General features: G+C 37.8%; 1 protein-coding gene across 3 annotated transcripts in view; it reads left to right on the top strand.

The window, feature by feature from the left end:
- The window catches only part of TAB2 (TGF-beta activated kinase 1 (MAP3K7) binding protein 2), a 71,731-nt gene that overhangs the window by 39,009 nt on the left and 8,856 nt on the right, over nucleotides 1–23,866 (top strand). For 2 of the 3 annotated variants that reach the window (XM_068938778.1, XM_009685813.2), the window contains exons 2-3: nucleotides 11,313–11,502; nucleotides 16,808–18,320. In XM_068938778.1, coding sequence (XP_068794879.1) covers nucleotides 11,401–11,502; nucleotides 16,808–18,320 — 1,615 coding nt within the window. In that variant the 5' untranslated portion in view covers nucleotides 11,313–11,400. The remainder of the gene's footprint in view (nucleotides 1–11,312; nucleotides 11,503–16,807; nucleotides 18,321–23,866) is intronic. The other variant, XM_068938780.1, reaches the window with a different exon arrangement.

Genomic DNA, 23,866 nt, shown 5'->3' with positions numbered 1-23,866 from the left:
ATCATGTATTCATGACAGTTAGCTGAAATTACTGGCTTATTGTTCAGCAGCAGCCACAAAGCCTGCAGAGGTGTTGGGCGTCATCGGGAGGGTACCAAGGATAAGCGTCCTTTTGCTTCCATATAAAGCCTTGGTGAGCGTTCCTTTTGAGTCCTGTGTGCCATGGTCCTCACGTGTCAGGAAGGATATACTGCTACTATAGAAGGTGGATTAAAAAACATCAAGAAAACAGAGCTGTTGCCTTGCAAGGAGAGACGTAAAAGGCTGAGACTGGTCAGTTTGGAGAGGGAAAGGCTGTGAGAGGGCTTAAGAGTAAAGCTCACAAAGTCATGAAGGCAGTGAATGTAGAACTGTCACTCACCAAATCCTGCAACCCTAGAACTATGGAGAACTTGAAGCTTTGTAGGGCAGTTGGTTTGAAGAAGTTGGTTATTGTTGATGTTTTTCTGCGCACCAGGTAGTAAATATCTGAAGTATTTTGCCATGTGATATTGTGGAGGCAAGATAATTTCAGCAGGTTCAAACAGGGGTGAGATGATTCAGAATCAACAGGTCTGTAAAGGGAATAGATGGGGATCTGCTCTCTAATTTCCTTAATCAAACAGTTGTGTATACTGGGAGAATACGAAAGGAATGAACTGCAGAAAGGCTTGGGCCCACGTGCTCTTCATGAATGGCACTTTTTTGCTACTCTTGGAGACAACGCTGGGCTAAAATGACCACTGATATGACTCAATAGGGTAATTCTTTTGTTCTTTTATTCATGTTCATTGTAATCAGATTCTGTAAAGAACTACAGCACTTAGGTTTAAACTAATTATTTAAAATCATCCCTTTGTTTTAGGAAGGTCTTGAATTTTTTTTCTATTTGTGAAATGTTTTATCGATCAAAAATTAAGACTCTAAAGGAAATGTGGTTAATTGAGTTGAGAGGAGGAAAAACAACAAAGTTAATTAGGTGAATATTGCTTCTATATAAATTCAGTCATTGTTTTCAAGCTCAGTGTTTTTGGGGGGAGGGGTTAAATAAAGATCGGTTGTGTGCGTATATGTATATAGAATTGTGCCTCTTTCGCTAATTCTGCAGTTTTGCACACAGTGGTATTTTTGGTCTAAGTTCTTCCCTGCTTTCCCCACTGAACTTCAGAACAATTTCACTAGAAGTTATGCATACTTGTCAAATGCATTGGTGTTTTGAAAACAGACTGCAAGGGGTTCGCCGAGGGTTGTCTTTATGAAAGCTCCGTGTTGCAGCCATAGTTGAAACTTGTGGGTGCAGAAGGGAAAAAAATGTGGAATGTACCTTGCAGCTTTCTCATATTTCTGATCTGTAAAATAAATCTGATATGACTGTTATTGGGGATGTGCAGATTAATACTTACTGCTTGGACTTCCCCTGAATCCACAGTGGATGTTTCATGCCTTGGGGAGCGGACAAATGGGAAGAAATCTGTAGACGCATAAAAAAGAGGAGGAAATCTGTTCAATGGTGGTGAGAATTGATTGCCTGAGTAAAATTTACCTGAAGGATGCTACGACTGAATCTTAATACAGGCAGAATTTAGAGTTAATCTGGAGTTCACTAATATAGCTAACAAAATTACCCCGATAGGGTTATGTAATGAGCTTTTTATTTTGCAATCTACTTCACTTCATATCACTTCACTTCCAGTCCAGAGTTGCCACGTTACAGGTGCTGCAGGGCATATGCAAAGCATGTGGTTGCTTCTGAGGTGAAGAGAATGGTGCAGCTGGTTAGACTTGCAAGGTAGTTTCTAGGGAGACTTTTCAGTTAAATGAAGTATTTAAGATATGCAAAGTATTCAGTGGTCTCTAGTTCAAAAAAAAAAAAAATTAGAGACCCTATTTTCAGATTCATGTGACTACCTAACAAATCCCCATTTATTTGACAGCAATTAATTACAGTTTCACTGCATTTATCAGGGAATGAAAAATGAAGAAGAACAGCATGTCCTAAACTTTCTCCTGCCGACCTTTTCCTTTCAACTTGGTGACAAAAATTTGATTCTGAAGAACTGGCATGACCTCTGCTTAACCAGAAGGCTAATTTGTTGTGATGCAGAGCTTTTAAAGGTTTTGGCAAAACTGAGTGAAAATGAGAGCGAATGAGAAATACTGCTCTTAAATGGATGGGTACAGCCTGGGAGTGTAGAAAGAATTCGAAATACATTCTTACCCATTGTAGAGGTACTCTTCTTTCCTCACCTCCACCTTATCTCTAGTAAAAATAAAATTAAACCTTTCTGCAAATCTCAAACAAAGCTTTCCGATCAGGTTTTTATGTTGCTAACATGCTATGCAGAAAATATAGGTTAAACTTCAAACTGCCACCTATAACAATAAATTGGAGCAAGCTTGATAAGTAATATATATTTTCTCTAAGGAAACAATACCCCTGAAGAATTATTTATGTTAATCTGGGAAGCATCATATTTAAGGTGCTCATGTCTAGGGTTTGTTAGCATATTTTTGCCCAGCTGTGGGGAAAAAAAGTCAGCTGTACTTTGTTAGAATCCACAGTAAGGAAAAGTGGCCTTCTTTTTAATCAAATCTGTAGGTACCTCCTACCCCCCAAAAGAAGTTCATAAAAAAAAAAAAAAAAAAATCCATGAATAGAACCATTTAATGTGCATAAGTTAGCATGGCTGACCTAGTGAAAATTAAAAGAATTTGCAGTAAAAACAAACTGTTGCATTTTTATTTGCCTACCATGAAAAAAAGAACAACCCCAACTAACTAGTTTTCCTTGAAAAATAATTAGTAATTATATAAATGCTCATAGTTTCCAAGGAAATACCTGATGGGTTAAACTTGTTTACGTATTTCATATGTGCATGCTTTTGCTGTGGGACCCATTATAGTAGATGGTCATTCAGGCCAGAAGTTAAAAAAACACTTTATGAAAATTGCTAAATACAAATTTATTTCTGAGAATCAACTCATGCTTCAAGATGTGAATCATTTCCAATATGATTGCTTAGAATAAATCTTCCTTAGGAACAGATTATCTCTATGAGCTATTGCAGAGTTTTCCATCTTCCTCTGAAGCTGACCATCGTTAACTAGTTGATGCCAGTCATTTGGACTAGTCTAATCCAGTAGTGTGTTGGGGGAGAACTCTTAGTTATGCTGTGCTGTGATTCTAATTTTTCAGTTTTATGGTCATGTGACTAAATCAGTTTTATATCCTATTTCTGGTTCTCGTGTGTATTCAAGAACAGTGCATAGTTGAGATTCAGCAGATAGCTGGATAGATGTATCGCTGTTCAGTAGGTTGGGGAAGGGACTGGAAACTACAGTCTAATTGTAATGAGTTTAATTTTTTTTATTTAGGAGGTGGTTGGTAATGAGTTGAGGGTAACTTCTATTTTTGATAGGTTTTTTTCTATTTTAAGTAAAGCTATTTCAAGAACTGTCAAAATGGTTTGAAGTAGCCACAGAAAGGTGAGGAATGTATTATAAAAATAATTAAATTCTGATAGGATTCTTTAAAAAATCCTGTTTCCATTGACTGGTTCACACACTTTTTCTTTAATAAATATGCATTTAAAGTGTTAGTGATGCATACTAAGTTCTTATATTTTATCATTTCAACTCACAGTCTCTTTTGCAGAGAGAATATGAGACTATGGTGAGGTGTCGTTGCTTTGATATTTTCTCCTGTACACAATTTCTCTTAATTATATAATTTTAAGGAAAAATAGTGTGTTCAGGCAGCCTGACGTATGACTCCGAATGTCAGCCTTCAGGAAAGGCGTATTTGGGTTGAATGTGGGGAAAAAAGTGACTTCCTTATTTCTTGCTGTCTAATGTCTAAATGTATTTGGCACTGTAGTTTCTCAAAGAATTTTGGTTTTGTGTTTCTTGGGGTTTTGGGCGGGGGGGGGGGGGAGGCAGTTGTTTTTTTTAATGCAAGTTATTCGGTTTTTATGATGTTGGTATAGTTAAAGCTGTGTAGTCCTCTCTGGAGCTGGGAGCCAGCTTCTGTAAGGTAAGATGGCATTGCATGCATCCCGATTTTCAGTTTGCATTCAGCGGCTCCTCTTGATTTTTCCATGTGATAGGCACGTAAGGTGGGAATTTTCATTTTCCCCATTTAACAAGGAGTTGTAGGTGGAAGAGAGGAAGGAGAGAAAGGAAAAATAGATATGTAAATCATCATGGTAAGAAGTTGGAGAGGCAGGTTGCAAGAGGCAATTAGGACATTTCAGAGTGGTGAAATCTGGTTTAGGTCTTCCTGGTGGACAGAGATTCATAAGCTTATGATGCGATTACCAGGCCTAAGTGTATAGATCAGAGAGAACTTTATTTTCTTGAAAGAAAGCTGAAAGAAATGACAGTAATATCTATACCTGACATACTTCCTATTACAGACTCTTCAATATAAGCAAGTACACAATGGAAAGTGACCAAAAGTTGGTCTGCGACTGAGCTACCAACTTTGAGTGATGTATCAGAATTTGCATCAGGGTTCATGGGAAATTATTAATATTTGTTATTGATCTGGTGCTTTGGTAGTTATCTTGGTGAGCTCACAGGAGAAAGGTAGCTCAAGTATGGAGTAAGGTATCGCTCAAGAAAGCACAGGGGATGGGGAAAGGGGAAAAAAAATGTTCCTTTTTTTGAGGTATTTGTTGGATAGGTGAATAGTTCGGGAGAATGGTGGGGAGGGCACTTAGTCCTAGTGAAACAACCTGAGATAAGTGCAGAGATCTTTTTAGTCATCTTTGTAGTTGCTTATCTGTTCCTGCTGTCTTTCCACACCTCTAGCATCTTTCAAAAGAAATGCCAGAAATCTCTTGGCTGCTATCTTAGCAGGCACATTAGCAACCTCTACTGGTCTTGCACTGCAACTTGTTGCACCTAACTTGCCGCTGCTACAGTAGTCTTATGTGCAGCATATAAAATCAGCCATTAATAACACAAGGAAATGCAATCTTGTTTTTGCATTCGCAGAACTGTTTTCAGTAGGTGCCCCTATATTTACAGCCTGGTTCCTAAAAATAAGGGTGTTTTAGATGAATTATTATAGTATTTTTTGCCATGTAAGCCAGTAACAAAACATGGTCCAGAGCAGTTCATCTTCTAAAGGAATCTTGTAAAACACAGATGATATGTGACCAGATGGAAAATACAGAAAAAGATGTGCAATTTACTTAGCTATGGCTGAAATATAAAGCCAGATATAAAGGTTTACTTCATTTGATTTGGGGGAATGTGAAGGGTATGCTGTTTATTGTTGCAGTGTTCTGTGAATTTCCAAAGGCTTTTCATAAATGGGATTGCAGTGATTACGAGTGCATCATAAATTCAAATGAAATTGTTTAATCCAGTAAGTAAGCTAATATTTGCACTGAATCACCTTTGGTATTTCAGATGGCCTGAAACTAACTGTATGTGGGGTTGCGGTAAGAAAAGATTGGTAACTGACAAAAGCGCATTGAATGGTGTCAGCTGCTTTATTTAGTTTTTGTCAGTATACTTATTTCATTAAAGTAGTATTGATTGAATTCACTCTGAAGAACATGTGTATTAAAATGTTTTGTGAAAAGTCTGTGATGTTAAATATAAGGTTTGTGTTGAAGAATTGTCTGTGCCCACCAGTTGCCAATGTCCACCAAATATGTCTGCTCTACCAGAATAAAGAAGATTCAAATAAGGGAATTCCTTTGTGTGGGTGTGTGTTTTTTTGGTTTTGTTTTTTTTTTTTAGAAACTATTGGTCCAGAATTATTACAACCTCATATTTGGCATCCGAATCATATTTGTCATGAAGTCTTTTTTGACCCCCCCCCCCCTTACTAAACAAGATAAGCAGTTTAATTTGTGTCCTATACTTCTGGTTCTGAGTAGTTGGGAGACGATGCACTGTATACTTATTGGTAGTTTTCACAGAATAAAGCTTCAACAGGAGGTCAGTTTATGTTCCATGATGTTAGAATTGCCAGGTCATTTAAGTTATCTGGGGATCTTGCCAGTAGTCTTTACAAGAACAGTGCTAATTAATTCCGCTGTTTATTTCACGTTTCTGGCACAAGTAGGCAGTAGGATTTTTGTTGCGCATGTGTATCTTCAGCAGTGTAAAAACACCCTGCTAAAGGTCTTTTGAGATGTCTGAGAGCAGTATTTGTAAGGATTAATAAATGGTCATTACTCTAATAATAATTTCATATTGTACTGCATTCTAGCAAGTGGAAGTTTTCCTTTGTAAGTAAAATTCACTGTTAACGTGTGCAGGAAGAGTTCTCTCACTGAGTCACCATTGCTGCATTTCCTTGCTGCTGCTTTTACTGATAATTGAGTAGCTTTTCAGTTTACTTTTGTAATGCTGTACTGCCCTTATTTTATGCCTGAGTTTCTGAATGAAACCAAAATGTTGTTGCCAGCAGTTTGCCTCACCTCTTGTTGGTACCCTTTTCTTATTTACCTTATTACTTGGCAGTCTTGGCTCTTCACTCTTGCGTTTGTGTCTTTTATTTTCCACTAGTACCTGCAACTTTCTAACGATATTCTGGATGTCCTGCTGCCAGATCCTGAATTCCGTAGCTGACAATAACACTACAGTTGTTTCTTAGGCTTGCGACTGTCAAAATAACTTTCAGTTTCTTAATGTAGCAAGATGGATACTGAGTCCTTTTTATAGTTTCTGACGTCAAGAGCCGGATAAAAATATTTCTAATCTGTCTGTAGTAGAGAGGATTCATGATGAATTCTGTACTGCCACTTATAACTTCCTTAAGGTTTATTTCAATTTTTTTTGTTTAAGTACGATTGGAATGAGAGCTTAATATTTATAAAATACACTTGTATTTTATATATGCTACATTGTTGAATAAGTTGTATAGCCGCCTGTTGTGATCCAAACTAAAGAAAAGGTGTTGCTGTGTTGTTGATGTTGGGAGGGTTTTTTTGTGGATGTGGTGGATACACTACCTACAGGTTTTTTAGTATATTTCTCCGTGAACAAATCAGAGCAGAGTCTATTGTGTTCAGTCTTTCCCCATGCTACAGTAAGACTAGTCACATTCTACCATGTTGATAAACTTGCATACAAAAACATTCTTTTAGTAAAGTTACCGCGTAGGCATTAATTCTAGCTTTTCCTGCATAAGCTACATGCAGCCTCTTGGCGTAAGCCTCTGAAATTTGGAAGTGCAATAATAAAATTAAAATAAGCTGTCTCTTCTGCTGTCACGTACACGCTATATTGCATGCTACCCACAAATAACTGTATTTTGGAAACATTGGATGATACCAGTGATGCCTCCTGAAGAAGCAGAAAAGCTTCCTTGATGTGCATCTTTAGTGTTTAAGGTAATTATCGTAGCACTTAGATGATGGTGTTTGAGACTAATAGTAAACTCAGAATCAGTGGTCTTTGTTTTTTATTGAGACTGCAGACACTGAAGAATCAGCTAGGATTATAAGTAAAATATTTTATATATAAAATTTCATTTAAATGAAGGTGTGAAGTAACTATATGTAATGTTCCAATTTTAAGGATTTTAAGTAAATATTTGTTCATCTGTTATCTGTGCTTTTCATGTAGACATAGATGCATGCATGTTTTAAGAGCCATGAAAGTATATTAATCACAGACCGAGTAGAAAATGTTGCTTCATGAATTACATTGGCAAACCAGAAGATGGAAGTGATATAAATAGTAAATACAAGCTTTTTATTACTGTACAGGTAGTTTGGAAGTATAGAACTTTTCTGATAATGATACAATATATTGTGTTATGAGTTACTGTAATGTAGGTTAGAAAAATTATTTTAGGATTGATTTGAGAGTTTTTGTTTTTAAGTGTAATGCTATGAGTTTTTCATGGTTTAGTTAGTGTAAGAGGAATGGGAAAATGGCATTTGATATTGAACTAAGGCAAACAAGTTAAATCAGTTTTCATCCTGTGAATAAAAGCCTGTGTCTTTCTGGGCTTACTGTGATTTTGCTAGCTTTGAATTTTAATTAGAGAAGCATTTAAGTAAAGTTCTAAGTACTAAACTGTGGGATTCTTAAGTTTCTTAGTTTGTGTTTTCTCTGCAGAATAGCATTTTTCTTAACAGTTGCTTTGGGAAAGTGTGTGATCATTAGTATTGTTTTGTCACTGCTTAGATTTGCCTGGTATTCTAAATCACTGAAGAGATAAAATGAGTAGCCTTTATTGTAAAATACTGATTCATTCTTTTTTAAAACTCTCTGCTTCTACTGCCATAGAGTTGGCTTTTTCGGAGCCTGAAAAAGTAAGAATTCAGAGAAAAGTCACCTTAGCTCAACTTTTCTGTCAAAGGGCATATACTTTAAGCAACTGGACAGGGCTCTCCAGCCCCTGTTAATCTAAGACAAAGGCAGAGAGCTGCTAGAAGGGCTTTCAGTAGAGTTTGTGCAGCCACGTGGTCAAGGGACTGAGCTGGTGGAAAGCTGTGCAGTGTGACTGGCAAGTCAGCTAGACCAGCTCCTCCGCTGGGCCTGCTGCAGGCAATAGCTGTTGGCGCCTGCACTTCAGGAACTTTTGCAAAACTCTGTTCCCAAACCTGTATGAGCTGCTCACTTTAAATCTGAGCAAATATAAATAGGCTTTACCATCATTTTAACAGAGCATATACATACTGAACACTACGTTAGCCTTTTCTCCAGATGCATGTGAAGGCAGGGAGAAAGGAACTCTTCAGTACTTGAATACGTGTAAAAGATTTTCATGACTATTTTAACCATGGCAATTCCTAGCCCTTATTTTAACCACACTAATGTTACATTTAATGTAGCTTTTCTGCATAGCAGAATTTACAGCAAAAGCCTGATGCTTTTTCTAGTAAAAAACAGTTTGCTGCTTTTGTTTCAGATAATTGCTTATGTTTCTCTCTGCCCAGGATGATTTTTCTCAGCTGTGTAAGCCAAGATTTGATGCCCCAGTTCCTTTTTTTAACACGGTTGTTTTTGAACAACTCAAGCTATACGTTTGAAAACGAAGCAGTACCTCTGTTTGTCCAATGCTACAGCTTGTGTAGGCATATCCATGCTAATTTTAAATCAGTGATCTTGGATACTGACAGCAGGAGCTGCAGAGAACTTGTATAGCAGTCTGCTGCAGTGTTTCTCTACCCCTTTGAAGTGGCACTCTTCAGATACCCAAGGCAAATTTATGCAAGCTTAATGGAGGTATATCTACCTGAACTGCAATCATGCTTTGGCTGTTAGTGTTGAAAGCATGCTCATCTCTTTTAATTTACTGGTGTGCTTTAGCACTTTCTTTAGAACTTATTTTGGGCAGGTGTGAGAAGCCCTTTGTTTCGCAAAGCAGTGCGGCATACGGTGCAGGAACAAAAGTTTGTCCTGTAGCAAGTCAGAGATGTAGGGAGGAAAGGAATGATGAGAGAAGGTCCCTGTGACTGTTCCAGGAAAAAAAAAAAAAAAAGTCAATTCTCATAATCAGGCTTGGCTCTTTGGTTGTTTTCATAAAGGAAGCTAGTCTGAATGCATGCATAGGAAGATGGGTGTGAAAATTTTGTGATAAACTCTCTAAATCCCAGATGAATTTAATTGTCTTCATCTGAGAAAATAAAGACTGAGTGCATTGAAGCAGGGGAAAATGCTTGTTCACAGAGTTTGTAGGTGCTGGCTTAGGATAGAGTGGGGTGTGTGTGTGTGTGTATATATATATATATATATGTATGTATATATATCTCCAGTTTCAAGTGTAAGACGAAGGTGTGATACTTGCATTGTCCTTGAATGTAGCTTCATATTTTCCAGTGAAGAAACAGTAGAATGTAAACTAAATGAGGGCAAAGCATGAGAAAAAGGCTAAAGTAGTATTGCGGAAAATTTTACAGTTAAGACAAGACTCTGTAGAGCAAATTACTGAAGAGGCATTGTACAAAAGGATATACATCCAGTGGTTAGGGTTACTGACAGGAGCAAAAAGGGTGAGATCTGTAACTTAAGCAGGAGTGTAGATTTGTCCAAAAATTTATTCGGCTTACCTATTCTTTACCTCCCCTCAAAAAAAGGAAAAAAAAAAATCATGCATAAGATCAGTTCCAAAATTAAATCTGGATTATTAGTGTGACCTGTACTTTGTGGGTGTTTTTGATTCGAGTGTGTCTTAGATTAGTTGTTTAGCCGTGTGTCAGATACTTTCTGAGAAAAATCTGAGAGATCTGTTAAGGTGGAGGCAACAACTTGAATGTTTCCAAACCAATCTAATTTATAGAGCATTTCTCTTGGAATAGAGTCCAATATTACTTGGAGCAGTATACACTGTGCACAGGGAAATGGCCAATATAGTGCTTGTTTGGGCAGGTAAATGTGAAGGTGACAATGGTGGAATAATAGTGCACGTTGAATATTAGTTGAGAATGAAAAAGAGGGTAAGGAAGAGCAGGTGGTGAAAGGGAGGAAGAAGTGCGCTAAATCGATAGACATGTTTGGTAAGTTGGATAAGTTTTCTTAACTGGAAGAAGAAAATGAATATTGGAGTTTGGGTTTTTAAATCATATGGTCACCTTTATGTTAGTTTATACAAAGAAGATGGCATTCCGTTGGTTAATATAGATAGGTGCATTCTTTCAAACCTAATTACTGGAAATTGTTTTTGGTAAAATCCAGTGAACCTACTACAGCCAATATGGATAATTTGCATAAATATGTTATTTGGCTGATTGCAGTATAGTTATCTTCATAATTGAACTCCCATCTCCTTTGAAGGAGAAAAAGAATAGTTGAAGAAACCTGACGTATTACAGGGTTATTTCCTTCTAGTCATAATTTCAAAATATTTCTGAAGTATGTAAGGTGAAAAACTACTATATTATTGCTAATAAGTCCTGAAATTTATGAAAACTGAACTTCTAGCAAAAATTTTCTCATAGCAAACAGTAGCAGTGATGATAAAGGTAACAGTGTAGGTACTGTCAAAAGCCGAGTGAACGCTTTTCCCTATTTTTATGTAGTTTTTCTCATTTGTATTTGTTTTAAATAAGCAAGTGAAAAAATGCTAATCTTAAAACCAAGGATTTTAATATGTTGCTAAATCAAGTTTATTTTGTATTCTTGTTAATATATTTTACAATGTTAATGATATAAAAATCAAGACAGAAGGAAAATGGTGAGGAGATGGGCCTGTAAGTGGTCAGTTTTCACTGTTATGAGTGTCTGAAGGACAATTAGTTTGCAGAGCTGTGGCATGGGAAAATGTTGACATCAAATCTAGATTTATATTTAATGGGAAAACTTTTTACATCAAAAGTACCTGCTTTCACAGTGCCTTAAGCTTTTCCTTCCTCTTCCAGAAAATGCTGGGATAGAAGAGATGAGTATCCCTTTTACTAAGGCCTAGAACTGCCTGTTGAAGAACAATCCTGACCAGGCAATATACGAATGGCCCAAGGAAGCCAGCAAATTGATATTCAGGTTTTACATGACCTGCGACAGAAATTTCCTGAGGTACCTGAAGGTGTTGTATCCAGATGCATGTTACAGGTCAGTGTTCTGCTTATGATTGTATATATGAGGTGATGCTTATCTTAAAGTGTTAACTAATCATGTGTGGGTGGCTCTCTTGAAAGCAGATTTTTTTTTTCCCTTTCTAAATGAGACAGTATATACAGCCGACTTGTTTATTTTGTACAGCAACCTAAGTGTTAAATTGGCCTCTCTTTTCCCATGTCTAATCAAGGTTTGCCCAAGGTGAAGCAGAGTGTGCATGGAGAGTACGATCTTGTCAGTCAGTATGCACGTGCCTTCTGGCCATTTCAAGAGCCAAAATGAACTGTGGCAGGAGGAGGAATGCGAAGCCAACTTGAGTCTAGTAGGGACAATTACCGCAGCGCTGCGTGAATGAAGCTTTTTCTGCTTTGAGGATCAGGGCAGGTCCACAAGTAATTTTGTCACCCGATCTCCATCAGGCTCGGGGTTAATTGGCCAATGCCAGTGGCTTTACACACATGTTCCACAACAGGGAGCCCTGAGGAGTATCATACAGACACTTCCAAGTTCTCTGTCTTGGGTCAGCCTGTATCAGGCAGGACTAGGTGGTTGTAGCTTAGCATTGGTCATGTTAGATTGGGCTATTATGATGCACTGATGTGCTTCTGCCCTGTGCTTCCCATGGCTTTGGCTTTTGGATGGGCTTAATTTGTTTTGTTTTAGCCTTGAAGTCTATGCTGTTATTCTATTTTATGGATCCCTGCTGGGCTTGGAACTAATGAAACATGTTTTTCTGGTACTACAGTTACTGCTAAGGCTATGGCCTGCCATATCAGCTAATTTCTACCCCAGATATGTCTCTCTTCTGTTCTGCCACTGTCAGTATGCTTGTATGCCCATATTTTATACCACTTTTCACTCTCTGTAGCATCAGATACTGATTAGTTGTTTCGGCAGATGAATTAATATGCCTGTCCAAAGCTTGAGGAAGCATGTTGTAGGGGCACCTCGAGTGCTTGGAACTAACAAATGCTGATAGACTTACTTAACTCTGTGCACTTAAATGTGTTTGCTTTGCATTTTCCAGTGATCCCACAGCATCCATATTGACTGAATTTTTTTCATTATCCAAGGTATTGCAGTCTTTCAGTCCTCTGGATAATAGAGGATTGTCTGAATAGTTATGTTGATCGTTAGTACACACAGCGTGATTGGAAAAAATGAGCCATGAGTTTCCAGAAGCTAAGAAGCTAGCCATCTTTGGACTATGACATCTGTGGCTATGATATGGTTATAATATTAACAATTTTGATTGACTTTTATACACACACGTGCGTGCACCTTCAGACAGTGTCGTGCCAGTTTGTACCATTGACAGTAGAAATGTGGGTGTGCCAGTTTAATATGCATTTTCAAGACTTTGGTATGAATTCAGAGTCATGATAGAGTGAGAGTTTGTGAAAACTGTAGTTCGCCAGAGAATTCCTTGGGTTTTTTGGTTGTTTTTTTTTGGTTTTTGGTTTTAATTTGCAAGAGAGCAAAACTCTGCGTGGGATTTGTGAGGTTTCAAGCTTTCCCCAACCCTGTCCTTCTAATTATTTAGCTGAAGGAAATGGAACAAGACCATAGACTACCTGTATTTGTTCTCAGAATTTTTTGACACCGTCTTTATATTCTCTGGAGGACTAGTCTGTAATTTTTATATTACAAGTACTGTTTTGTTCTAACATGAAAATTGCTCATCAAGCAATGTTAATGGACTAGATGGAGCAAGCGCCTCACTTTTGATCTTTTGGACATAGCTCTCAATAGAGTTAAAAGTGAATGCTGGGCTCTTAATACACTCAGCTGTCTTTGTAACATTGAACACAGTGGATTTTTTTTTTTTAAAATAGGGAGCCTTGAAACTATGAGAAAAAAATATTGCATATCACAAATACTTTGGAAGAGAGGAGGAAAGTTTGGGGTTTTGAAGGGATTTTTTTATGTCAGCTTTTCTGAATGGATTTTAAAGAAAAACATTCTGTTGGGTAACTGATGTTGCTTATGTGCAGTATTATTATGCTGATTCATACACTAGAAATTTACTTATTTAAAAACATACCAGTTGTTTATGCAAGGTTGAACTTCGAAGACTCACCAGCAAAATCATTTCAGGTTGGTGGTTCTTTGAAATTTCATGTGCTCTAGTTTCTCTGAGTCGGTGAATTTCTAGCTTTTCTAGCTATGCTACCGCTTTCAGTTAACTAAAAAACAAACAAACAAAAAAAAACCTCCACCAACTAACATAGCCTTTTTAAACCAGGAAATTTTGAGCTGGGACTGGTGGTGAAGTTTGGAAAGCCGAATCTGAGAGCACTTCTACATCTGTTTGCAATACTGCAGGAACAGTGCCCAAGTCCAGAGTTCTGCCCTGTAATAGCTGAACATAGTGGAAGGAATTTCTGATAAATGTAGTAACTATTGTTTAAGTTGGAGAGATTTAGTTAAGTACCTTCTCAGATACGAAAAATGCTGCCTTTGCCTTGCCTGCAGTTCCTGATGGCAAGCATCCCGTGTTAAGGTGAACTTGTTTTTAAACTAGAAAGCATGAAGTCTGAAAGAAGGAAATCTGAAATAATTTAAACAGAAGAAATTTTTCACGTTAAGAATTATGTAGGAAAGTTATACACATCTCATTCCTGTTCTTTGAAAGTTTTTCAGAGAAACCTCTTTAGCTTGTTTACAAAGGAAGGCTTATACAGAATTATATGCTTATGAAGAAAAACGTAAGGCTACACAGAGTATGAGGAAGTCTTGAAGCCCACCGTTTTAAAATATGCAAACAAAATCTAGTATACTGAAACCAGAGGACCAGCAAAAATTTAATAGGATGAAATTAAAACCCGTGTAGTTTAGGGACTTTAACATTTTATTGCTTTCTTGGGCTGTGAATGCATTGAGTGTTCCTGGAAAGTTTTGCATCCCTCCATTCTTCCCACCAAGCTCCCTATATTCAACTCTCCCCTCTCCCCTGCCTTTCATTTGAGGATCTCACTGCAGCTTCCCCATTCCCAGGGCATTGTCGCCCATTATTCTTTTCTATGTCTGGGGCATTTTATAACTACCTGCTCCTTGAGTCTACATCCTGTCCTTGCTTCCTTATTTCCCTCCAACATTCTTATTCTTTCTTTTTTTTTCTTTCTCTTTCAGGGTGCCAACATTTTAAACTCAATTGGGACATGGGCAGAGCTAAGATGAGGGGTATTGTTATGCTGGAATATGCTCAATTCTGCTGTCAACCGGTTCTCTGATCTATAAAGAACTAGAAGCGGTTGAAACTCTGCCTCTGCCAGCCAGAAGATGCCAGGGGCTCCATGTGCCCCCCTTTCCCCTTTGGGTTCTCCAATTTGCTCATTGACGTCACTGCAATTTTGGAATTGATTAGATGCAGTCTTAAAAAAGAAAAAAAAAAATTGTCCAAAGAAATGCATTCGAGTTGAATGTAAGGGCCTTGCAAGCTTGGCCTGTTCTTTTTTTGTTTGATATTTTTGGCCTTTTTGTTAATAATTTTAATTCACTTAAGTTCATGTAAAATTCTGCCTTTAAGATCTTTCTAGCGTGTTATTCTGTGGCGTCCTATCTTGGTCCTTTTTCTGGCTCCCTTTTCTCCTTTGCAACAAATACAAGGCTATTCTTTTCTTACTGACCCACCATTCTAAGTGCATTTCCCTTCTTCACCACTAACTTCATTTGATTCCTTTGCTCTCTCATGCTTGTTCCAAGCTAGAGCCAATATGTATACCATCGTTTGAACCATTTTCATATCTCAAGACTGTTCTGCAACATTTCTTATCCATAATTGGCTAGTTAGATGGCCTTCAGGGAATCCTGAAATTTTTAAAGGCTTGGGGTTTTTTATTGTTTTTGGTTTTTTGTTTGTTTATTTTTAAGAATTTAGAACTGCATCTGGCCTATAGCACACAATTTCGGTTTTGTGGGTGGAGTTTTGCCTTATTCTCCCACCTCTATTATGTTCTGTCTTTTTTTTCTTTTGGTTAATTTTTTAGAGACAATCTTGGTGTGTCTAAAGAACTGTCTGTGAGTTCTCATCCTGTTTGGAGGATGAGAGCTACTATCTGCTGCTCTAACAAAAATAACTTGATACAAAGCATGTAGCATGGATTAATTTATTTTGCTTGTGTATTCTTTAACTAAATTTCTGATAATTTTTTTTTTTTTTACTATATTGCACATGCATTTTTCTCTTGATCATCTGCATTCTTTCTAGTGACTCGTTCTGTGTGTTGGGATGAATTTGTTTAGTTTTCATAGTGTCTGGGCCATAGCAGGTGCTTTTCTGGCTGAAGATATCAATCTTTATTTCTTCAACTTTTTTTGTAAGAAAAGTAATATGAGGTAATATGAACAGAGCAGAATGTTCTGAAATGTCGCCTATGCATGTTCACTCTTTTCTAAAAGTCTGTGTGGAAAACTAAAATGGGGAAATCTGAGTACGATATTATTAAATTTGTGGACAAACAGAAGAGGTATTAGCAGTTTACTTTTGAAATGTTCTTAAAAGGCATGTTAGCTAGGTTTAGAGTTGGGGGTTTATTGTTTTAAGTCGTCATATTACAGGTTTTATAGAGTAACTTTATACAAATGCAGGGTTCTTTTAAAAAGCTTTAAAAATAGTGATTTAAAATGAACATTCAAACGTCCCCTGAGTTTTCCACTAATAGTTTCATCCTGTGAAAGAGTAATCCTGTGCTGATGTGCATAAACTGAATTTTTATTTAAACTTTAAGCCAGGTACTCCTGTGCGGCTTTTTTTTTTTTTTTGGTCTGCATGTTTCTTCTCATAAAATTCACTTTATTTGCAGCAGGAGGTAATGTGTAGCAGGTACTGAAAAGTTTGGGAAAGCATTTAAAATGAACATGTATTTTGTTTTTAAGTTATTTACCGGTAATATACAGGTACTGTGTGAAGCCGTTCCTTCTGTCATTTTCCCCCTCAAGGCAGAAACGTGGTCGTTGCTGAAGATTGTTCTGAAATTGGGGAGGAATAACAAAAATATTCATCCAAGGTGTATCGTACTCTATCGCGTTAGCTTGTCAGGGTCCAAGATCTCTCTGTCACTACTTCAGCAGTAATGCAGACCTCCGCTCTTGCTGCCAGTGACTGAATCACTGTTCTCAAAACAGTAAGCTTCACATGCAAGGCCCTTGTGCATGTGTAGCAGCTGTGCTGGCCAGCCACCTAAAGCTTTCAATTTGATGCTGCATTATTAACTTTTCAGTGATGATTCAATTAATATATATCTAACCGTGACAGTATTTTATCAGTAACTTCAAACTTTTGTCTCTCTTTTTATAGAATAACAACAATTTGGATGCCTGTTGTGCAGTTCTCTCTCAGGAGAGCACAAAGTATCTCTACGGTGAAGGAGACCTAGGTTTTTCGGATGATTCAGGAATTCCAGGACTACGAAATCACATGACATCTCTTAATTTGGATTTGCAGTCACAGAACGTGTATCACCATGGAAGAGAAGGAGGCAGAATGAATGGAAGTAGGACTCTTTCTCACAGTGTTAGTGATGGGCACCTTCAAACCAGTCAGCCCAACAGTGAACTATTTCAGCAGGAACCACAGACAGCACCTGCACAGGTTCCACAAGGATTTAATGTCTTTGGAATGGCTAATACAGTTAGTACTTCTAATCCAGGGCAACATCTTGGATTTCACCTAGGCAGCAAGGGAGTATCTAGCTTGTCTCAACAAACACCCAGATTCAACCCCATTATGGTAACTTTAGCCCCAAATATTCAGCCTGGCCGCAATACCCCTACGTCTTTGCACATACATGGTGTACCTCCTCCCGTTCTTAACAGTCCACAGGGAAATTCTATCTATATTAGGCCTTATATCACAGCTCCTAGTGGTACAGCTCGACAGACACAGCAGCAGCCAGGCTGGGCATCTCAATTTAATCCCATGCACCCTCAGCAAGTCTACCAGCCTTCGCAACCAAGTCCCTGGACTACTCTTCCTACATCCAATACTACGCCACATACCTCATCGCAACAGTCAACGCAGCCAAATCAGCAAGGCCACCAGACTTCTCATGTCTATATGCCTATCAGTTCTCCTACTACTCCACAAGCACCTATGATTCATTCATCTGGTAGCTCACAGTCATCTGCTCATACACAATATAACATTCAGAATATATCCACAGGACCTCGCAAAAACCAAATTGAAATCAAACTTGAACCACCACAAAGAAACAGTTCTTCTAAGTTGCGCTCAACTGGCCCTCGTACCTCCACTACTCCCTCTTCCCTCAACAGCCAGACATTAAGTAGAAGTCAACCCACTGTTTACATATCGGCCAGTCCACCAAATACTGATGAAGTGATCACACGTGGTCAACCTAAGGTCTACATTTCAGCAAATGCCACAACAGGAGATGATCAAGTTGTGCGGAACCAACCCACACTTTTCATATCAACAAACCCTGGAGTATCTACCGCTTCTAGGAATATGTCTGGTCAAGTAAGCATGGGTCCTGCATTTATTCATCACCATCCACCCAAGAGTCGAGCAGTGGGCAACAGCACCACTGCAACCTCTCCTCGAGTGGTGGTCACGCAGCCTAACACAAAATATACTTTTAAAATTACAGTTTCTCCAAATAAGCCCCCTGCAGTTTCTCCAGGGGTAGTGTCCCCAACCTTTGAACCTACAAACCTTCTAAACCTTCCTGATCACTATGTTGAACCAGAGGGTATCCAGCATCTTACTGACCCTGTTTTAGCACATGTGGATAGGATCAGTGATGCACGGAAATTGAGTATGGGATCTGATGATGCTGCCTACACACAAGGTAATGTTCTTAATGTAAACAGTAGAGATTTCAACCAGGTTGTCAATTCAGCATGCAGATTACAGAACAAAAGGAAACAGTTGATCAGCCTGTGGGATGTTAATACGGTATCTTCAACTTTAGCATTCTTAAGCATTTCGTAAATTTAAAAAAAGTGTGTAAGCAAGTCATAGATTTCTTTTTATGGTGAAGACACATAACTGGATATATGGGGATAATTCAACTTTTTGTCTTAAGTAGATATGTTACCTGTTTAATGAAGCGGAGTCGTAGCATCTTCATTTTTATGTTGTCCTGAAACAAACATCTAAACTTATTCAATTTGTTGTAACAATTTAAAGTAGCAAGTTTAATTTTTTGAATCAACTGATACTCTATTGGATAAAGTGTTTCTTCTTCTTCTTCTAAGTGTTATTTAAGAAGCCAGGAAAGCAGATTTCAAAAGCAATTAGTGGGAAGAAATGTTTGCCTCAATGTCTTCTCGTGCATGCTTGACAATAAAATGCTTAAAGTTCTGGTACTTCTGTTACATTATTAAATGCAAGAAGAAACCCCACACCAAAGAAAGCTGTTTTAAATAATTAGTGGTGTAAAGGGAGAGCAAAACTTAAAATATGTGATACAACACCAGCAGCCCAATTTGTTAATCTTTTTTTACTTCTGCTTTCACGTTTTTTGCATGTTTTTATTACCAGTTTGAAAGTTTATGCAAAAAACCCACGTGGTTAATAAAGATGTCAAATGAGTATTTATGCAGGATTTAGGATAGTTTGTCAAAATAATTTCTCTTTCACCTCATTGATCCTCTTTGGACTTAGCAACTAATTCAGTATTAAAAGATTGGCTTGTTCCAAGACTACTGTAAACATTCTCAATTAGTTTAGCCTTTCTGTTTTGTGTAGGTACAGTGATCAGGATAGTAAAAGCCTAGTCCACATCTAAAGTGCTATAGTAATGAGGTAAATAAAAACTGATTGTAGCTTGTTCTCTGTTACTGGAGGTAATCGTATCTTTGGCGAGATAAATCGCACCCTAACTCAAATGTCTAAAATTTAGTTGTCCAAGTCAAAAAAAAAAAAAAAAAAAAAAAATTAGTCATCCTAGATTGTCTTTTATGAGCAAGGAAGAGTTAAAGAACTTCAGGAACTGATTCATCTGTAGATGAGTAAGACAGATTGCCCTCTGGAGGGCATGTTCCCTTTCCTTACTGTAAAGGGAGACTTGATTGTCTGTTTTAGTCCTAGAGGACTTCAGATGCCCAGAAATGAAGCAAGATGAATCTTGTCCTTACTCTTGTAAATACTCTTCTGTATCATGAACTTGGTTCTCAAGCACCCTCCATTTTTAGCTACTTGTTGTGGAAGGGTGTCACTTTCTCCTGTTCTTGCTTTCTGTTGGGAATGGCTTCTAGCAAGTCAAGCTCTCTATTTCTTCCACCTCAACAGTAATGGCTACTGTTATCTGACTTCCTGCACAATTCTACACACTACAGGGTATCAGCATTCAGTTTATCAAGCTGAGGCAAGCTTGAGGAGCCCATTTTTGCTGTATAGCCTAGAGTTTGAGAGTGCTGACTGGCATGCATCAGCTGTGGGGCCCAATTGTTCCTGAAGCTAAGATACAGCCTCAGTTTTCAGCTCAAGTGCAGGTGTGTGACATGGACTGTAGAACTCTTTGTCTTTATGATGACCTTTTGTCTTGTGTCCTTCACTAGTACATAAAGTATACTTGTGCTTCCAGAGTTCTTCACATTTAGAAGCGTTTAGGTTTCTGGTATACATGAACTGCAGTACTTACTGAGAAAGATGAGATTGACTTATTGGTATGACCTTGATATCTAGAAGTCCTAATTATTGCATCTAAACTTGGCTCTTCATTACTAAAAATTTTAGTTTTTACACCGTAAGTGTTTTGAATTGCTTGACACTTTCCGTCATTAGGCCACATTCTAAGCTGCTTGTAATTTTGCCAGACTAACTGCAGAAGCCTTCCATGCTAGGTGCTTGTCTCACTTTAATTTTAGTCAAAACGAATGAGTAGTTTCTCTGGCTATGATTAGAGAAAAATGCATTTCCATCAACTTTTCCATTTCTGCCCAGAATGCTCCTTATTTTGGCAGAGAATTGCAACTGGCTCGGGATAGAAAGAATGTGGTAGGTAGAGTTGCTTTGATGTCAAAGGATATTTATTTTGCTTTGTTTCAGTGAAATTCATATGCACGGTCCAGCCCAGAAGCACAAGAAGGTGTGTTAGACCTATCTGAAAGTGCTACTGCCTGCCACTATAGTTGTTTCGGTGAAAAGCAGAGGAACTGATAGCGGGAATGTTTCTTTTTCTGTTCCATCACCTGATTCCTATCCAGACAGAGATAGTGTCCCTTACTAGAATGCCTTGGTATGAGCTGAGCTTGATGGCAAAAGGCAGGATGGGTACAGTGATCTAAAAGGATAATCTGCAATAAGGATTTCAGGTTGGTGATAAAGTGAACTAGAGAGACCTCAAGTCTTGTCAAGAGCAAAATGACTCTTGGCCATTAGAGAGTTCTCTGCTTCCCTCAGAACCTGAGGCGGACATTAGGATTCAAGAATACCGTTCTCCTATCAGCCTGTAGCTGTGGAGCTCTCTCGTTCAGCACAGGGCTTGTCTACTTGGTAGTTCATCCATAACCTACAGTTAATTCTTTGGTTAGAGTGGCAGATGCTTCTTCTATGAATCTGAAAAATCTAAACCACTAATGACCCACAGGAAGGTCAGTTAAGTTCCTAATGGAATTTATTTTTCCAGATTTCTTGGAAGTTTATCAGGTCTCAAGCTGATACACAGGAAAGCTGTAGTTCTGTATGCAAATTACAAAATCATGAAATCAAAGGTCTAGAAATCAAAAAATTTCAGAATAAAAAATGTCTAAGGAACTTCAGAAAAACCTATATAGATCTTAACTGAAATGATCTTTCTTTTCATGATTACATTTCTGCTTTTCTCTCATGTCTTCCTCTGCTGCTCTGTGCAGTGACACAGTGGGCAGTAGAAGGCTGCCACAGATCTTTGTCTGGTTTGCTGCCAGAACTGGAGGTTGTATAACGTGAAAAGTATTAAGGTACTGCTCACATGAAATAGATGCAATCAAAACACTGATTATTGTCCTGGAGTACCAGGTTGTGTCTCTGTCATTGACTTCATGATACTAAGAAAATCTCTGTCACTGAACTCTTCAGAAGCAGTTGCTCATTTTCTCATCCTCTTTTTCTGGGCTTCCAGCTTGAGATACTGTAGACTCGCTTGTGGAGATGTTGACAGCACTCATCCAGTCAGTGAGAGTTAATAATAATGCTGCTGGAAAAACAACGCTGGAAGCATGCCTGACAGAACAGCTGAAATGGGATACATTTTGATACTGATCTATTTAGTATCAGTTCCCTCCTATCAGTGCCCCTTTATTTAGCAGAGATTTCAATAGATGGTATAATTATTTTTTTATTAATATAAAGTGCCTGATAGATGGAAAACATAGCAAAATCCTGTCAGAAAATGTCATTTCTGTACTCAGAAATTGATTTATATGATCAGTCAATAAGCATGCAATCCTATGTTGACCAATGAGGCTAAACCATTATTTAGTACTTTTTAATGCTCTGTATAGCATTCGCCCTGTACGATGGAAAAGGCAGGCCATGCTATCAGGAAAACGTATAATTACGTAACTGAATTCCTAGCTTAATGTTTCCATGCTAGAGAACTTAACTAGAAGTCTTAGTTTAATACTACTAAACTTTAGACTGTCTGGTGTCTTGTCTTTTTTTTTTTTTTCCCTTTAACTAGGGGAAGGGAGAGGATGCATAGTTACAGACTTACACACACTTGGTAGAGATGACTGTGTATGTGGATTTAGGTGTACTTAGCAGTTCTTGCCAGTGGGTTTTGTTTTTTTTTTTTTTTTTAATGTAAACCTATTAATTGAGGAAACTAGTTTAATAACTTGACATTTTTCGTAATTCTGACTTTTGTTTGCTGGAGGTTTTTAAAGTTTTTAAAAAGAGAAAATGCTGAGGAAACAAATTTCTTAAGATTCTAACCAATCTCTACAGGTTTTTTTTTCTTCTTTTTTTTTTAAAAAAAAAAGAAGAAAGACTTGATTGAGATAGCACTGTGCCCCATGCTCCACAGGCCTTACCATTCGTTGCATCATGTGATTTGAGAAAGCATACCACTTTATGTACGCTCTGCGTATCAGGCCCCACTCTTGCCTGGTGTTCTTTTTAAAAAACTGAATGAAAAGAATGTCGGAAAGAGATAACAAAAATATCAGTATAAGCTGTTAAAATCAGTTATTAAATGACTGGTTAATTGTGCGCGCTTCAAAATACAGATTTTGAAAATATGCACATACAGAAGCCTGTCCTCAGTTTCATATATTCCCCTTCACTTGTATCTCTAGAATAGGATGGAATCATTTAGTGTTCCTAGGTTAGCATTTTTCTTAGAAACACTTAAGATAGCAAAAGACACTCTAAAGCATTAATTGTTTAACTGCTCTGAAGTCATCTGCAAATCCGCTATGTACAAACTTTCAGTTTTATAAGTATATTCAATACACGTTTGAGTAGATCTCTAGTAAAGCGGCAATAAACCCTTTGTCCTTCAGAGCTGCCTTCTCCCTTTATTAATGGTCTACAGCCTTTCTTGTGGAAAGTGTACGCCTTGAATGTGAAAGAAACAATGGTGTCTGCCAGAGAGCTAACAGAAGCAAAGGAAACTGTTTCTGCCAGTCTGATCAATGTCAAAATGCAGAAATTGAATGTGTGCACAGTACCCTATTTCCACATCACTAAAAAGCAAAATGTGAAATATATTCAGGTTGTGGCACACTACTAATGAATCAAGGAGGTAGTCTTTCTGGTACTTCTGCTAGAAGGCTTACAGTAAATAGCTTCTTTTTTAAGAAAGTCCGAATAAACAAGCGTAAGCCTGAGCCTTTCTGCGTTGTATTTCAAGTTAGCCAGTGGAGAGCAAACGTGAATGTGCCTGTGCTACCCGCTTAGACAGAAGCTCATTCCTGCAAGTAAAACGGTGCCATCAGAGCCTGTTAAATGTCTCCTGGTGGATAGTGTAAACTAATGCTAGTAGCTGAATAACGTTTAATTCAGAGACGTGCTTTATGCTATTTTGTTTCCTAACCCTTTCAGTTGCTCTAATCAACAGCAGAGGGAGCTAAAAACTTAAATTGCTTTCTTCTGTTAATATATAATGCAAGAGGGGAACGTGGGGGAAAGATTTTTCATCTTTTCCTCCCTCTTTTTTTCCCCACAGTTGCCAAATTAGTAGTTGAAGATTACCAGATGTTATGTAAAAGACATCCCTTGGCTAAGGGGCTGACAAGCCATTGGTTTAAGTTATTTCTAATAGTAGAAGTTTGGTATAACAGTATGAAATGGTTGTTATTCTCTAATCATAAGAGTAATTTTGTTATGAGAGTTTCAAAGTCCCCTGGGATTTGAAATTATAGAATGGTAAAATAGACACAAAGCTGACAGGAGAATGAATTGGAT

The sequence above is a fragment of the Struthio camelus genome, chromosome 3 (assembly GCF_040807025.1).
Source record: "Struthio camelus isolate bStrCam1 chromosome 3, bStrCam1.hap1, whole genome shotgun sequence".
NCBI lineage: Eukaryota > Metazoa > Chordata > Aves > Struthioniformes > Struthionidae > Struthio > Struthio camelus.
The sequence above is the reverse complement of the archived record's forward strand: the minus strand, read 5'-3'. Positions and strand labels throughout refer to the sequence as shown.